This window comes from Barbus barbus (genome assembly GCF_936440315.1).
Source record: "Barbus barbus genome assembly, chromosome: 44".
Classification (NCBI taxonomy): Eukaryota; Metazoa; Chordata; class Actinopteri; order Cypriniformes; family Cyprinidae; genus Barbus; species Barbus barbus.
The window spans coordinates 21,069,596-21,088,290 of record NC_136722.1 but is presented as its reverse complement, the minus strand read 5'-3'; the positions used below and the strand labels follow the sequence as shown (position 1 = coordinate 21,088,290).

Below are 18,695 nucleotides of genomic sequence, written 5' to 3'. Positions count from 1 at the left end.
TTTTCTGTTTTAATTTGTATTACACTATTTTTTGTATGGGTACAATTAAAAGCATAGATTATTAAGGGAATGTGCATCACAACTGAAAATAAGAATGACCAAAAATAAATAAATAAAATTAGAATGAAGCACAAGCAGCCTTTGCTCCCCAATTCACAAAAATTTAACCTTTCATTGGATAATAAGAATTTAAAATGGGGGGAAATATCATTATGAAATAAATGTTTTTCTCAAATACCCGTTGGACACAATTATTGGCACCCCTAGAAATTATTATGAGTAAAATATCTCTGAAGTATAGTCCCATTCATATTCACAATTTTGAGCACTCCAGGGTGATTATGAACATGAAATTATCCAGCCATGACTTCCTGTTTCACAGAAATATAAATAGGAGGGAAAACAAAGCCCAAATTCGCTTAATCATCCATCACAATGAGAAAAACCAAAGAATATATTTCTGATGTGCAGCAAAAGATAATTGAACTTCACGGATTAGTGAAGTGGCTTTAAGAAAATTCCCATTTCCACCATCAGGGCAATAATTAAAAATTTCCAGTCAACCGAAAATGTTACAAAACTGCCTGGAAGAGGACGTGTGTCTATATCGTCCTAATGCACGGTGAGGAGGAGAGTTTGAGTGGTTAAAGACTCTCCAAGGACCACAGCTGGAGAATTGCAGAAAATAGTTGAGTCTCAGGGTCAGAAAACCTTAAAAAAAAAATTCAAACAGCACCTACATCACCACATGTTGTTTGGGAGGATTTCAAGAAAAATTCTCCTAGCTCATCCAAAAACAAACTCCAGCATATTCAGTTATCAGACACGACTGGATCTTCAACTGGGTCTGGCTTCTGTGGTCAGATGAAACTAAAAAAATTGCTTTTTAGCAGCAAACACTCAAGATGGGTTTGGTAAACACAGGGATAAAAAGTACCCCATGCGTACAATGAAATATGCTCCTGTATTTTTGATGTTGTGGGCCTATATTTCTGCTGGAGTTCCTGGACATCTTGTTTAGACACATGGCATCATGGATTCTATCAAATACCAACAGACAAAAAAAAAATCAATAAGTGACTGACTCTGTTAGAAATCTTATAATGGGCCATGTTTTGATCTTCCAACCATACAATAATCCAAACACAAACCTCAAAAGCAACACAAAAATGGGTCACTGAGCACAAAACCAAGCTTCTGCTGGCCATTCCAGTCCTCTGACCTGAATCCTGTAGAAAATGAGTGAGGTGAACTGAAGCACCGTCATGGAGCTGTGAATCTGAAGGATCTGGAGTGATTCTGGATGAAGGAATGGTCTCTGATCTCTTGTCAGGTGTTCTCTAACCTCATCAGGCATTATAGGAGAACATTTAGAGCTGTTAAACTGGCAAATGGAGGTTTCAAAAAGTGTTGAATAAAAGGGTGTCGTTAATTGTGGCCAATGTGTATTAGAGAAAAACATTTATTTCATAATGATACCCCCCCCCCCCATTTTAAATTCTTATTATCCAATGAAAGGTTAGATTTTTTTTGATTTTTTAAATAAAAGATCAAAAGGATATTTTTGGCCATGACCTTTTTTTTTAGCTATTTTTTACTGTATTTAATTAATTAATTAATTTGTTTATTTATTATTTTATCTATTTAAACTACAGTAAAACTGCTTAATTATTCATGCAAAATATTAGGTTTTTTCTTTTGATTTTGGGTTGAAAGAGGATCACTCAACTCCATCATCAGTGCAGAACAGAGAGAAGTGTGTGTGCTATAGATGGGGTCACCTCCCCCGTCTCAGAGAGATGCTCTGTAGGTGTCTGGCCTTGCTACGGGGGTCTGTGGGCTTGCTGTCCTCTTTCTGCGGGCGGGAGGGCAAGTAGGAGTTGGCACAGTAACTGGGTTTCTTACTGTATCTGACCAGGTGGTATTTGCGGCGATTGGGAGCTGAAAAAAACAGAGCAGATTCTTAACAACCATTCTGTTAATACAGTTTCTGTACATTTTTAAATCATAAATATCAAAATGAAGACTTAAACCCGTCATCTGAGCCCTTTGAGTAAAGATTTATTGTCACAAAAGTGCAATTAAGGAGCATCGAAACAAGCATGATCACATGACCACACCTGCCTATGATTGATTTTTTTTTTCTTTTTGAAATAAAAAAGTAATGAATGCATCAACAGACATTAATGTAAAAAAAAATAAAACAATATCATGACAAATTATACTTTGGGACGCAATAAAAAGGTAAACGAAACAATGTTTGGATCTCAAAATGTGTTTGACTGCAGTACACTAGATAGCCAACAGATGGCTGTACAGCACTATATGATTTATGCTGCTAGTGCACTGCTGATCACAGCATCCTTTCATTTTACTGATAGAAATTGGCCTGTGTTTGAGTGCCGGAGAAGATACACAGTACATGAGGATTTCAAAACCAAAAAAAAAATAGCTTAGTTTTGACATCGAGGTTTCCTGGCAAACACATATGTACTCAACTGAGCTGAACACATGACATTTACTACAAAGCAGAACTAAACACACTTATTAAGGCAGAATCTCACTGTGCCATATTTACTCATCAACTTCAATATTCTATAAATGTACAGCATTTCACCTAAACATCTCACATTCTGAGCCTAAATGTGCTTAAAAGGATTTGAGAGGCAAGACATTTCTAAAAACACAGTTATAGTCAAAGAGCTAGTTTGTGTAACATTTCATCCAGCAAGGAAGTTTCTTAATCAGTATTTGTGTTTGTTTTTAATCTCAAAAATATCCAAACATTCTTAAAACAATGATAAAATTAACTGGACAATATGCTTTTTATTCTTTCATTTTTTTCTCATTTTTATATATATATATATATATATATATATATATATATATGGCTTTTTTTTAAGAATATTTTTTTGCTGGGAAATACTGATTAAGAAAATGATACTTGCAGAAATTTAATACGAGGGGAGGGGCACTGACCAAAATAAAAAAAGCAGAACAAAATGATATCATTATATTTATAATATTTTATAATGGCACAGTATCGACCAATCAAATGAGTTTTGCCAAGTTCAGCCTCACAGCTGAGAAGAGCAACATGCTGACATTCACATCTGACTGAACTCTCCAGTAAAATCAAAATGATGAAATCACTTCAACGTCTCTCAGATATGAAGAAAACGCTGACATAAGCACAGAAAAAAAGATATGTGTGATGACTCAGAGTCAGAAGAGGACAACTAAACAGGAAGATGAACACAAATAACAAATATTCTATGAATGTCAACAGAGAATAATTCACAAGGATTTGTAATTAATAATAGATTTAAGGCAACAATGCTTCCTTCTTTTTTATCTTTCTTTCTTGCTTTCCAACCAATGACTCATAAGAAGTATGCATGAATGATGGCTTGCAATGACCTCCAGATAAATGATGTACAGACATTCTAATCATCTTTGGTTGAGGCGGCAGAGACATTTACACAGGATTTCGTTGCCTATTTATAACAGCCTATTTACAAGGAGGTCTTTTTGAGTTATTTACTTTTTTTCTGCATTTTACAATTTATGTATGAAACTGTATCACAGAAAGATTCACATGGACAGGTGCGTTATACATAGAGGATGAGTGGCACAGACAGGGACATAAATACCTCGCTAGGACAGTGAACTAAAGTGTAATATCAGCACGAAGCACCTGACAGATCAAGATCCTCGTGCTAAAACACTTCCTTAAAGTTCTATTTCTTCTTTTACCAGATTGAAAAATAACAAAAAGATTCCTTTAAATCTCTGTCATATTTCTCTCAGAGATTGGATTAAGCATGAATAGTACACCTTCCTACAATTGATCTATATTGTTCATTGTTCAAATTTCCCTATATAAACACTTCATAAATAATATAATCTTTTATATAAATTAAATACAAAAATAGAAGAAAATTCATACTATAACCTAATGTCAAAATAATTTAATTTACTACATTTTAAGGGTTTTTCAAGAGTTTACAATGTTTGCAGAGGTTTTGCCCATCGGATTTGGCTCATAATAACACAGAAATCAGACATATTTTGTTATTTAAAAGGGCAAATGTACTTTTAAAGGAATAGTTAACCTAAAAAAATTAAAATTTTCTCACCCTCAGGCCATCTAAGATGAGTTTGTTTTGTTATCTGAACAGATTTGGAGAAATTTAGCAGTACATCACTCCTCTGTAGTGAATGGGTGCCGTCAGAATGAGAATTAAATTACAGTTAAAATGCCTTAATGTTGGATTGATTAGTGTGGATTACTTGTGATGTTTTAATCAGCTGTTTGGACTCTCATTCCGACGGCACCCATTCACTGCAGAGGATCCATTGGTGAGTAAGTGGTGTAATGCTACATTTCTCCAAATCTGTTCTGATGAATAAACTCATCTACATCTTAATTGGCCTGAGTGAATTTTCATTTCTGGATGAATTATTCCTAATATGTATAGTAGGGTTCAAAAATCTGAGGCTAATTTAGTATTTTTCTATTTAATGAAAGAAAATGTATTCATTTAAAAAAAATTAAATTACAATATACTAAAGGTATTAACAATTTGAGTGAAAAGTTAAAAAATTGACATGAATAATTATTAATTAAATATTTATTCCTCATTTTACATCATGACACTTGTATTTTTATATATGCGTTTTTTTCTCCCCCACCCCAAGAAAACCCCAAGATTTTCAAAGTGGCCTAAGACTTTTGGACCCCCTTGTATAAGCATTATTTTTTTACTTGTAATTTCACAATATCCAGCTGATGTATATATATTGTGCAAATCACATATGACAACATAATTTGAATAGTTTGTCAAAATTACTCCATATTGTGACAGAACTGAACTGTTTGTGAAAAAACCCTTCTATGATCAAAGTGACATTGGCAAGGATACTGGCAAAGGATTATGGGCCGTTAAACTAAAGATCAAACCCTCAATCACTTACACGGTTAGACATCAAGAAGCTCCTGAAAGCATATGTACAGAGGACACATGATGGAAACTCTACAGTATCAGTTTCAAGACAGGACGACAGCAACATCAAATTTACAACTAACGCAAATCAAAATAAGAGGTAAACAAACAGCAGTTCTGCAGACATTCTTTGGATGCGGTAACAACGGCCCGGTGAAGGTGATCTGGTTGCATGAGCGCTCTGGGACTGAAGTTCTTTGAGGTTCTCCGCTCACTGTCTGTGCAGGTTTGGCGCTTGAGCAGTCGACAGATGTCGCATTGTCCCCGAGGGAAGAACATCAGCTGCGGTTGGTCTCCATCGACTCGACACAGGACACATTTCATCTTCATGCATGGCTTTGATGACAACAATATCCAAAAGCCACAGCAGCACCATGCATGACTTTTGTACGTCCGTTTTGCACCAAAGTCTCAGTTCTCTTAATGGTTTTGTGTATCTCTGAACTAAAACATGGAGTAAATCCTTGAAGTCAGATGTGACTCAAAGAAAGTATGAAAAAAAAAAAAAAAACTCCATTAGAGACAGAAAGATCTGATTTTAAGATATGAAACGTCCTCAAAAAAGAAAAAAAAAAAAGAAAAGAAAAGATGAATAATAAAAAATAACCACCAGGTGACAGCATAGTACAGGATTTGGAGTGCTGTTAGTTTGCATCAGGCGCAGATGCAGCGGCTGCACTGTCTGCCAGTGAAGAGGGGGAGATCCCACAGTTACTGTGCTCGTCTTCTGAGTCTGCAGAGGAGAGCAGATATTTGGCACATTTAGAGCTCCTGTTCCACAGCTCTGACTGATGTCTGAAAGGAGAATGATGCGCTACGACAACTGACATGCCATATGTTCAGAATCAGATGGAGGGAATTGAACTTGAATTTTGGATGAACTAACCACATATATGGAAAATCTTTGTAGCTGTATATAGTACATCTGATCTCAGAACAGATGATTTTGAATGTTTCATAATGATTTTTTGGAATGCTTCAATTAAGAATGAAAAATTGGTCATGTCTATTCAAACCCATATGATTTTCTTTAGTGGAACACATAATTTTAAAGAATGTTTCTTTCATAAAAGTAAATTTGAATTGGAAACGTGTAGAAAAGTGAATTGGGAAGGGGCTGTCAAAGCTCAAAAAGCTGACAAAAAAGCACCAAAGCAGCAATTAGCTCAGTTTAACATCAATGACTATTAGTCATGACTCATGTGGGAAACCATGAGATTTGACATGAAATCTGTGCCGATGGATCTTGATGCGGCATGTTTGAAAGCACTGCAGAACAAGTACTTTTTTTGTCTTATTTTCCAGTTAAAATATCCTTGAATCAAATAAATAACTATATATGTATATATATATATATATATATTTGTGTGTGTGTGTGTGTGTGTGTGTGTGTGTGTATGGAAGCATTAAATTGATCAAAAGTGAAAGAAAAGACATCTATGTTTCACTATATTTTATATAATCTATTACAAATTAATGCTTTTGAACTTTTTATTCATCAAATAATCCTGGAATTGTATTGATAATAATAAAAAATGTTCCTTGAACAGCAAATCAGCATATTAGAGTGATTTCTGAAGGATCATGTGATACTGAAGACGATGTGACGATGCTGAAAATTAAGCTTTGTATCACACAAATATATTATAAAATATATAAAAATACAAAACAGTTATTTTAAATTGTAATAATATTTCACAATACTGCAGTTTTTCAGAATTTTTTTGACCTAACGCACAAGTAAAAATATATGAAAATGTAGTAAAACAAAACACATTTCTATTAAAGATAAAACGTATGAAAACTTTTAATATCTTATGCAGTGTTATAAAGGTTATTTAAATATTTTAGTGAAAAACAAGTTTACGAGGGTGCAGTGAGGGTATGGATTTTTAGTGGATAATTTTATCTTCAGTTTTTTAAATTTGTATTTTAAATTTCATAATTTAAATGTCAAACAAAATGATTGCATATAATGTATAAGTCATATGGACTACTAATTTTCTGGACCTCATTTTTGTCCTTTTCCAGAGCAAGAGCCCCATTCACTGTATGCACAAAAATGTCCAGGACATTGTACCTGAAAGAAAGCCATACAGGTTTGGAACAACACAAGGCCAAGTAAACAGATTCATTTTTGGGTGAAATGCAGAGGTGACAGAAAATGCGTGAAGGTGTCTAATCAATTCACCATGGGTTTTTCTGCCAGTTGTCCTGATGAGAGGAAATGAACCTAAAGTAGCTCTCCTGCTGATAGCGACTGAATCCCATTTACATACTATCTGTTCTAAATAAGTATAAGCTAAGGAGTGTGTACCAAATCATAATATACTAATACAAAGCATGCCAAAGGTGACAAATGCTTGTTTTTTCTATATTATGCGAGTGCAGTTTTATGATGTTGCAGTCACTATTGTACGCTGTCTCCAAACCAGGTGCAACACAGTAAAACAAACAATAACATTTCTGTAAAATCCCCATCAGTTCTGACTGTGACAAAATCAAGACAATCTTAGTTTAGACCTCTGTCATGATGATCTCTGTAGCCCCACCCACAGTGAAACCTCATTGGTTAAAACATCAGATTTGCTGTGATTTTTCTTTTTAGTATGGACAGACTTGTTACTGCAAACTTGTTGTCATGCCTGGTTAGGATAGAGTGATGCAAATTAGGTTGCTAGTATGCAAATTAGCATTCAGTCGCTATGTGATGCCAACAGCAGTTAAAAGAGATGATGGAGTTACCGTCCGATCTCTTGCTTTCACTGTCGTCACTGTCAGGCGAGTTCAGTTCCTCGTTCCCTGACATTCAGATAAGACATGGGTCACTAACGGAGTCCACTCAGGGCAAACAAACAAACAGACAAACAAAAAAAAACAACAACCATTTGGTCTGCTACACTAACCGTTTAACAGTATTATTCTCTGGGTTCTTTCTGGAAAAGTGTAAACTTTGTTGTGTCCTTCTTTTCTAGCTCTAGTAAACCATGTCTGACAAGAACATAAATGCATATACACCACAGAATTCAGCATACTGCAGCACACAGCGCTTGCAAAACACAATACATTGCAGAGCACTAGTAAGTAGTATACACTAGTTAGTATGCTTGCTTGAGGACATTAAACACACTGTAAATTGTAGAGTTCAGTATACACTATAGAGAACACTACACAACATGGACCACTCTGTACAGTACAAAACACATAAGAATTATAGTGTACTACTGTAGAAGTATACTAAAAGCATTTAGGAACAAAAGCACCTTCTTTCCAACATGTAATAGTTTGGCTACAATAGTGCTTGGTTACAACAAATACAATAGTAAGCGAGAAAAAGAGGTAAAGCAAGAATAGTAGTTTATGGTAGTGATAGACCTGTATATACTGGCCCATATTTAGCCATTTTGAAATATTGATTATTAGCATAGTATGATAACTTTGTCATATTCATTCTCTACATGTTAACAAATCTTTTTCTTTTCATTTTTAAAATTCATTTTGTGAAAAATATTGTGTAAATTACAATATTTTAAATAAATTGAGGAAATATTTTTTAATTAATTTAATTTGGAAAAAATATAAATGATTTAAATGCTGTTAATTCATTACTTTTCTTTGGACATTAAATAAATATATGATTCAATAATAATAATAATAATGATAATAAACAATATTATTACATATTTAAAATATTATTTTTAATTATGTATTTTTTTGGCATCTTCTAACAACCAGCCAGTATATAAATATCATTATTGGCTTTGGCCATTACCACTAGTTTACATCATGTACATTATTTAACAATTTTATATACAGATGTAATGTTAATAATAATAATAATGATACAAATATTATAATAATCAAAACCCATATCGTTCAACCTCTAGATCATATCATGCATAAGGTAAACCAAAGTATCGGTCAGTACAGATGTTTAGGATTAGAAATAGTTTAGGAAAACGTTAGACACAAAAGGCACCACATTTTGTTAGCAATACGAACATGATATCCAAATATCGGGATAAAATAAAATGTAAAAAAAAATCTACAGATTTGAAAACTTTGACACTCACCGTTGTGCGCTCGCTGGCTGTCCGTGTCACTGCTGGTCTCGGGCTCTTTGGCGTCAGACGCTGGTGTTTGAGCCCCATTCACCCCCCCTGGGTCTTTATTGCCCTCTTCCTCTCTGGGCTGTTGCTCTGTGGGCTCCTTGTTATCGCCTGTAGCTTCTCGATCTGTCTTTGAATCCTTCTCTTGTCTTGTGTCTTCCCTCTGTTTGTCTTGAGATTTCACACTCGAGTCTGTGTTGATCTTGTCTTCTCTTTTGGTATTATCGCCTTTGATGTCACTGCTTTGTGTGTCTGTGTCGGTTTTATTATCTTTCTCCTCGTTCTCTTCCTGTTTGGCCTTCTCTTCCAGATCTAACAGACAAATTCAATTCATCAATACTGGCACTGAGAAAGTGAGGTCACTATAAACACAAAATAATTACAAATATGGGATATTCGAATTCTGAATACGCCAATTGTTTAAACGTTTAGGGTTGGTAAGAATTGTTTATGTTTCTGAAAGAACTTTCTTATGTTTACCAAATACATTAAAGCAGCTATATTGTTAAATATTATTACTATTTAAAATGACTGTTTTCTATTTTTATATATTTTAAAATGTAATCTATTCCTGTGATGCAAAGCAGAATTTTCAGCATCATTACTCCAGTCTTCAGAGTTCTTCAGAAATAATCATTTCTGTTTATTGTCTATTGTTGAAAGCGGTTGTTCTGCCCACTACTTCTGTGGAAACCATTTTTTTTCAGTATTTTCGATGAATAGAATGTTCAAAACAGAAATCTTTTAACACTATAAATGTCCCTATTGTAAATTTTGATCAATATTATGAGTCCTTGGTAACTAAAAGTATTAATTTTCCTTGAAAAAAAAAGTATGTCAGTCTGTGACATTCAGATCCTCTTTTGTTTGAACAGTATTTGAATTCCTGGTCAGAGTTCAACAAACTCTTGACATTCTTGCATTTCCACTCTCCAGAATTTGCACAAGTATGAATAGAAATGAATGAAACAGGAAGTCTAATGTAACTGCAGCTTAACACTATTGCCAGAGAACATTTCTTTGAAATGATAAAGCATTCCTTTTGACATCTGCTGTCACATTCTAAGTGAATCCACACATGTACTGTAGTCAATCATGATTTAATATAACAACATTCTTCATCTATAAAATCTGTTCCAAATAGAGATCTAGATTCATGTTATGAAGATTTATTTTTGTTTATTTCTTAAGCCTGAGTTCTTAAATCTTTTATTCATTTTGAATTCATTTATATTTCTAAATAAAAGCTAGATTTTTACAGTTTCTGAAGAGATGAGTGGTGCTTGCCCTTGCATACTAAGGCATTGTAAGTGATTGGCAGGGTATTGCATTATAATAGATAAGGTCGTCATTGTGGTTGCTAGGGTGTTCTGTGCAGTTGCTAAGGCTTTGCTTACTGCCCCAAGTCATTAGAGCTCTTACTCTCATGATTTTCTGGTCTTTAGATATGGCCTGGATCCATTGTCCAACCAGCACATCACTACTTGATTCATCTTTTATTTATGTTCAGCATAGGTTACCAAATAGCCAAATATTAATATTTAATTTTAGGCGTTTGTTTAAATCCCTAACCCTTAGTATGAGCAACAGAAGCAAGCATTACTAATAATTTGCAGCACATCATCTCGATTTTTATTAAGTGCATGTGTATATGTTCGCGCCTATACCTTTGGCAGCCTGTGCTTTCCATGTTTCTCTGTTTTTATGCACTTCCTCATTCCAGGTGATTTTGAAGGTCTTAAAATCGACAGCGTTAACGGAGCAGTTAAGGGAAGTGCCGCCCTCCGAACCAGTGCTTCTCACAGTAGAGCGTTTACCGTCCGATGGGATGTTATTCAGACTGCACAAACACACATAGACACACAGAGTGAGCACTTATTTAGCTTCCAGTAAATGTTTGTCTTTAGATTATATGGAAATACATCACTTTTAAGCATAATGTCATTAGTTGTCAAGCTGATGAAGGATGCCAAGAGTTCCCATGACTAGATACAGGATGTGTGTTACTCACCTGACACCCAGGCATGCTTGGTAGTTCACACATATTGACCTCATAAAAGTATACGGTGGAACTAAAATAGAAGGTTATTAAAAGAAAAAATTCCAGTTTAAAACAAAAGGTTCCCACATATCTGACCAGTTAATTTCCATGACTTTTCCAGTTGTTTAAGATAACTGGATAAGAATTAAAACAAATAATTTAGATTCAGATCAATTTGTTATTTACTCATTCAGATTGATTTGTGAACCACTTTGACTGACTGTCAGAGGATCACCACAGTCTCCACCAACGACACTCACCGGATCCCAATCCCCTGATTTCTAATCACTGCCACCTGTCAGCACTAATCATCAGCACTATATCCCTGCACTCCTCCCATTCACTCACTGTCTGGTCTCAAACATTCCTTGTTGACTAACCTGATCCACTTACCTTTTGCCTACTTACCAGTTGCTCTAGTGTTCCTATCCCTGTTCTCCACCGCTCCAGTTCTCCACCGTCTCCATGCTCCACTGTTACCTCCGGATCCCATGGAAAAGGAAAAAGGACATTCACCCTCAGATAAGCCCCTAGAGACATTCCCATTCCCCGCCTGCTTACCTGGACATGCTGCTCATCTCATTCCCCTCTGATACTACTCAATAAACCTTTTGATTTTATTGCACTTACCTCTGTGTCCTGTGTCTATCTGCTGACAGAAGACCAGACCAGAACCGACGACTGGAGATGGAGTTCCCGAACCCCGCCGCTGCAGATCCCCTCGAAGAGCTGGTCAGCGCTCTTCGAACAGCTCTCTCCGGTCACACACCCTCAGTCTGCCTCTGCCAGTCTCATGGCCATCCCTGCAAACTATTCGGATGAGGCAGTTGAATGTAGCATTTTTTACTCCAAGTTTCACTCTACATAGAGATGCAATCCAATAAATTTTCCAACGAACAGGCTAAAGTTGCCTTCCTGATCTCCCTGCTAACCGGACGGGCATTACTCTGGGCACGAGCTATCTGGAACTCACAGACCACTATAATTAACTCTTTCGATGCTTTCTCTTCCCACTTCAAGGAGGTCTTCGACCTATCCACCAGCTCGTTCTCCATTGCCAACCAACTCATTCGCCTACGTCAGAGAGATTCTTCGGCCAGTGACTATACTCTGCAGTTCCAGACTCTGACGGCCTCGTGTGGATGGAACGAGGCAGCGCTACTCACTGCTTACCGTCAGGGCTTGGATCCACAGATCAGAGCCCAGATGGAGATCTATGATGACACTGTCGGTCTGAAGAGCTTTATGCAGAAGGCCGTTAAGTTCTCCCAACATCTCACGGCTTGTCATAACCGCTCATTCTCCGTCCTCACCAGCTGCCTGTCCTCCGGTACCAGAACCTATGCAAATGGATACTAATCGCCTATCATGCACTGAGCGTGCTCAATGTCTCGCCACGGGGCTGTGCCAAAACTGTCTCTCCAACATCCCTGTGCCCCTGGTTAGTAACCTGAAGCTCCAAGTTCATTCCACCCTAGTGGAGAGCCCCGAACCTCGTGAGGTTCCGACAATCCCATCTGACTACACTTCCATGCTCCGTCAGAAACCCAAGTCTCTGTCCTGGAACTCTGAAGCTCGAGCCGCCTACAAGAAGCTCCAGGAGGCCTTCTGCACTGCTCCCATCCTCTCAGATCCTGAACCCCAACTCCCATTCATAGTGGAAGTGGATGCCTCCACCACCGGCTTTAGAGCAGTGCTGTCTCAATACCAGAGAGAGCCTCCCCGACTCCACCCTTGCGCTTACTTCTCCATGAAGCTTTCCCCAGCAGAGCGGAACTACGATATTGGAAATCAGGAGCTGCTCGCCATTAAACTGGCACTGGAGGAATGGAGACACTGGCTGGAGGGAGCTCAACACCCCTTTACGGTCATCACTGACCACAAAAACCTGGAATATCTCCGAAGTGCTAAGAGGTTGAACCCCTGGCAGGCTTGCTGGGCCCTCTTCTTCACCCGGTTCCAGTTTTCCATCCCGTATCGACCCGGAGATAAGAATGTCAAGGCAGATTCCCTCTCACGTATCCATGCCCCCAACGAACCCTCCACACCTGAACCCATACTCCCTTCAGCCGTCCTTGTGAGCCCCATCCAATGGGCCCTGTATGAACAGATCCGCAACGCCTCCATCACCGAATCCACTTCGCTGGGAGGCCTAGAGGACAAAACCTACGTGCCCACCTCCTTGAGCACTTACCTTCTGGTCTCCCTGCATGCTTCCCCAGGCTCTGGACACCCAGGCAGCCACCGTCTTGCTCCTCCAAGCTCGTTACAGGTGGCCCAGTATGGCACGGGATGTCTCCCAGTACGTTTGTGGATGCTCAGTTTGCGCCATCTCCAAGACTCCACATCACTTACCCGCAAGAAAATTAGTCACATTACCCATTCCACGTCGCCTATGGTCCCACTTCGGAGTAGACTTCGTCACAGATCTCCTGAAGTCAGAAGGTTATACCGGTATACTCATTGCGGTTGACAGAATCTCCAAAGCCTGCAAGTTAATTCCCCTCCGGAGTTTACCCAGAGTCTCCCGTGTCTGGAAGGCATTCTTCAAACTCCTCGATGTCACCGTCAGTCTCTCCTCAGGGTATCACCCCCAGACTAACGGCCAGACTGAGCGGAAGATTCAGGAGATTGGGAGATATCTCTGGGCCTACTGTCATGACAACCAGCACAGCTGGAACCGCTTCCTCCCGTGGGCCGAGTATGCACAAAATTCCCTCAAGTAAGCCACCACCGGCCTCACCCCTTTCCAGTGCATACTCGGCTACCAACCCCCTCTGTTTCCCTGGACAGAAGAGCCTTCCGACATTCCAGCTGTTGACCACTAGTTCCGAGCGAGAGAGAGAGTTGGGGACTCATTTCATGTTCAACTCCAGCAGGCAGTGCGGAGACACAAGACCTATGCAGATGCCCGTCGGTCTGCCACCCCCGTCTATCATCCTGGAGATAAGGTCTGGCTCTCCACCCAGGATCTGCGTCTCCGCCTGCCCTGCCGGAAGCTGAGTACCCGCTATATAGGTCCCTTTTCCATCGAGAGGCAGATAAATGGGGTCACCTTCCTTCTCCAATTCCCTGCACGGTATTGTATCCATCCAGCATTCCATGTCTCACTCCTCAAGCCTGTGTCTCCCTCTGTCACAGAACCCGACGAGCCTGCAGTACCTCCTCCTCCCGAGATCATCGAGAAGCCCCTAGTCTACAGGGTGCAGGACATCTTGGACTCTCGGCGACGGGGTGGTCACCTGGAATATCTTACTGACTGGGAGGGATACGGACCCGGAGGAAAGATCCTGGGTGGCCTGGGACAATGTGCTGGATCCCTCTCTCCTGGCCGAGTTTTACCAGAACCACCCTGAACGTCCCGCACCCAGAGGCCGTGGCCGACCCCGTCGCCGTAGAGAATCTGTCATAGTCACCGCAGTCTCCACCAACGACACTCACCAAATCCCAATCCCCTGATTTCTGATCACCACCACTTGTCAGCACTAATCAGCAGCACTATATCCCTGCACTCCTCCCGTTCACTCACTGTCTGGTCTCAAACATTCCTTGTTGACTAACCTGACCAACTTACCTTTTGTCTACTTACCAGTTGCTCCAGTGTTCCTATCCCTGTTCTCCACCGCTCCAGTTCTCCACCGTCTCCACGCTCCACTGTTACCTCCGGATCCCATGGAAAAGGAAAAAGGACATTCCCCCTCAGATAAGCCCCTAGAGACATTCCCATTCCCCGCCTGCTTACCTGGACATTCTGCTCATCTCATTCCCCTCTGCTACTACTCAATAAACCTGTTGATTGTATTGCACTTACTTCTGTGTCCTGTGTCTATCTGCTGACACTGACTCGCTGACAAGAACAGACTAGAATTTAAGTTTTAATTTACACAAGTGCAATGTCTAGTCCATAAATATGTTCAATTTTAGCTTTTCAAAAGTTAGTGAGGTCAAGTTAATAGTCTCTTATGTTCACCAATGTTGATCATTTATTTGATAAAAATACAGTAAAAACAATTGTGAAATATTATTGCAATTTAAAATAATTTGAATGTATTTTAAAACGTAATTTATTCCTGTGATGCAAAGCTGAATTTGCAGCATCATTACTCCAGTCTTCAGTATCGCATGATCCTTCAGAAATCATTCTAATTTGTTTAAAGAAATCTTAATGACCCCAAACTTTTGAACGAGGTCAGTTTTTTGAGAATAGAGCTTTAATATTTTAATAGACCAGCACTGTTGCCCCCCATTCATTCGGCCTCACCTGGACCGTCTGAATCCAGCCAGACTGGAGGGTGAGGCTTCTTCGATCAGCGGAGTCACGATTTTCTCAATCATGTCTGTCAGCACAGTGAAGGTGGGCTCCACGATGAAATCAATGAAACCTGTTAGGGAAGTGAAATGAGCATCATAACACACAGAAGTGGGTATACCATATCCTATTGATTCACACACAAGCTTGATCACTCACCGATCTGAGACTGGGCCACCATGGTAGACTTGCGATCACATAAAGGAGAGAAAGAAAGTCCAAGCTCTGCCTCCTTATCTCCCTAAAACAAAAAGTAGACGAGAACCAACACAATTAACAATTTTTCAGGTAAAGCTTTCTGATTATTAAAGGGGTCATATCATATCATACTGTCGTATTCCCTGGTAGTTGTTTTCTGATCAAGAAAGCCATTTTTTTCATGATCATTTTCTCACCTCTAACTCTCTTAATTAGGCTTTTTAGTTGCTATTTGGAGTATTTCTTTATGTGCAATGCTTTATGCACAATGCACATTTCTCAATATTATTATTATTTTTCATTTAACCTTTATTTAACCAGGCAAGTTAATTAAGAACGCGTTCTTATTTACAATAACAGCCTGGCAGGAGAATTAATATCTCCTGAGACACAAACATACATCACAATACATAATTCAAATCTCAGTTAAAACATTTACAGGTCGAGGTCTAAGCACTCACTAGTATTTTTTTAAATGCACACACTGGAATATTTGTCTCTAATTTCAATAACTTTTGTAGCATATTCCAATCATTTGGGGCAGCAAATTAAAAAGCGGAATGACCATAAGTAGTTTTCTTTCTAGGAATAGCCAAGGAAATATAATTTGATGATCTAGTTGTATATGTATTAAGATGAGGTTTCAGCAACTTTTGAAGATAATCAGGTAATAAACCCAGCAAGACTTTGTAAATAAAAATATTCCAGTGAGTTTCTCATCTTATATGCAATGATGTCCAATTCAATAGGGAGAATAATTAACAATGATGCGTTCTGTAAGGTGCATTAGTAATCAATCTAATTGCTGCATGATACAACACATCTAATTTCTCCAGAACGCCTTTACGTGCATTTCTATATATCACATCACCATAATCGAACATGGGCAAAATAGTAGTTTCAACAAGATGTTTCTTGGCTGATGTGGTAAACACAGATCTATTTCGAAACAAAAACCTAAGTCTAATTAAGATTTAACTTTCTTCTGGAGATTAGTTATGTGGGTAGTAAATGTCAAGGAACTATCAAGCCAGATTCCAAGATATTTATACGAAGACACTACCTCAATTATTGCCCCATCTGGAGTTGTAATGTCTTTATTATTTTGTTGTTTTTTCCCAAACCACATTACTTTTGTTTATGTGCTATTTAAAACTAGATTCAAGTCATTAAAAGCCTCTTGAATTTTATTAAAACTATCCTTTGCTTGTTTTACTTCATCATATGATGATCCTACAACATAAAGAATAGTATCATCCGCATATAGATGAATATAGGTTTTCTGACCACAGATAACCTGAGAAATATTATTAATGTAGATTGAGAACAGGGTTGATGCTAACACAGAGCCCTGAGGGACCCCTTTATTAATAGTTAATGGTACGGATAATTGTTGGTCAATCTTTAAATAAATAGTTAGAAAACCCAAGATAGAGTTGAATTAGACACACCAATACTACATAATCTGGATAACAAAATAGAATGATCAACTGTATCGAGAGCTTAAGCAAGGTCAATAAAAATAGCTGCACAAAGTTGTTGTGTTTCTAATGCATTATAGATATCATTCAGAACTTTTACAACTGCTGTAGTACAACTAAATGAAGAACGAAAACCATATTGAACTTTAGATAAGATGTTATTTGTATTAAGGAACCCTATCAATTGCTTATTGATACATTTTTCCATCACCTTTGCAACACAGGGCAAAACTGAAATTGGACGATATGAATTTGGATCCATCTTATCACCACTCTTATAGACAGGAGATACAATGGCTACTTTCCAAATTTTAGGTATTTTAGCTGTACTTATAGATAGATTAAAAATATATGTTAAGGGTTCAGATATAATTGATGCACCTACTTTGAAAAAGAAAGGATCTAAGGCATCTAGACCAGCAGGTTTTTTTTAGTTAAGTTTACGTAATTCATGCCAGACCTGTGATTATGCCTAAAATGCGTTTTAAAGGGGTCATATGATGCGATTTCAAGTTTTCCTTTGTTTTTGGAGTGTTACTGTGGAGATGCTGTGTTTCTGTCATGAATCTGGTCCATGCATTCCGGTTAATCACCACCAGAGGTCCCCCACTCACCGCATGGATTCTTGCACTTCACTACAATCCCCATCATTCATTGCACTGACGACGCACACAGCTGTTTTCACTGATTACACAACTGATCACACTAATCACTCAGGCTTTATAAACCATGGACTTCCTCTTGTTAGATGCCGAGTATTGTATTGCGTTTATCACTTTCATAGCGATAGCTTCTCTACGGAGCCCAAGTAATAGTCTTAGTCATGCCTTGCTTTACCTTGTGTGTTCTCTTGTGTTTTGACTCCTGCCCATGTCTTCTGGATTTACCCTTTGCCTTGCCATTCGGACTCTGTTTGCACCTCGATTGGATTATTGCTCTCGTACCTGGATTACCCCTTCTGTCAAGCCCTTTGGATATTGTACGCAGATCGCCGACCACGCCTGTTTACTCGATTACTCTTCTGTCTTGCCCTCTCTATACCTGTTTGCTGTTTGTTCGACCCTGCCTGTTATTGACCATGCCTGTAAATAAAAGCTTGCACTTGAATCCGCACGTCTCACGTCTTGTTCGCCCCATTACAGTTTCGTTGTGAAAGCTAAAGTACTTTGTTTGGGCCTCCAAAAGAGGACACAACTAGAAATCAGTGGTTAAGTTGTGTTTACAACACTGTTCCAGAACAGTTCAACCGAAAAATTAGAGTGTGTGCAGCGCATTTTAAGGAGGGCTATTTCCTGAACCTGGAAGAGTAGCCTACAATGCTGGCTTGCACAAATGCTGTTTCTATAAAGTGGGGCAATTCCAACTTTGCAAGGACAGTCTGGTGCTTCTGACTCACAGCCTGTAAGTAGCTACATTTTCTTATTTAAAGAATATGCCTATTCAACTATTGACTATTCAAACGCAAGTTTTGAGCAGTGTAGAGTAGCGCTTGTTGTTTGTCGTTTCTCTGATCACAAATGCAGACATGGTAATGTTTACGCGGCGTGATGC

General features: G+C 38.5%; 1 protein-coding gene across 2 annotated transcripts in view; it reads right to left on the bottom strand.

Annotated features, from left to right (window-relative positions):
* Positions 1-1,648: 1,648 nt before the first annotated feature.
* LOC306863176 (dual specificity calcium/calmodulin-dependent 3',5'-cyclic nucleotide phosphodiesterase 1A-like) overlaps positions 1,649-18,695 on the bottom strand; it is a 57,041-nt gene continuing 39,994 nt past the window's right edge. The window contains exons 12-17 of one of the 2 annotated variants that reach the window (XM_079406388.1): positions 15,625-15,706; positions 15,418-15,538; positions 10,783-10,955; positions 9,080-9,427; positions 7,752-7,808; positions 5,573-5,739 (exon numbers count right to left, since the gene is read on the bottom strand). In XM_079406388.1, the coding sequence (XP_079262514.1) occupies positions 5,651-5,739; positions 7,752-7,808; positions 9,080-9,427; positions 10,783-10,955; positions 15,418-15,538; positions 15,625-15,706 (870 nt within the window). In that variant the 3' untranslated portion in view covers positions 5,573-5,650. Of the gene's footprint in view, positions 1,942-5,572; positions 5,740-7,751; positions 7,809-9,079; positions 9,428-10,782; positions 10,956-15,417; positions 15,539-15,624; positions 15,707-18,695 lie in introns of those variants that run through there. The other variant, XM_079406387.1, reaches the window with a different exon arrangement.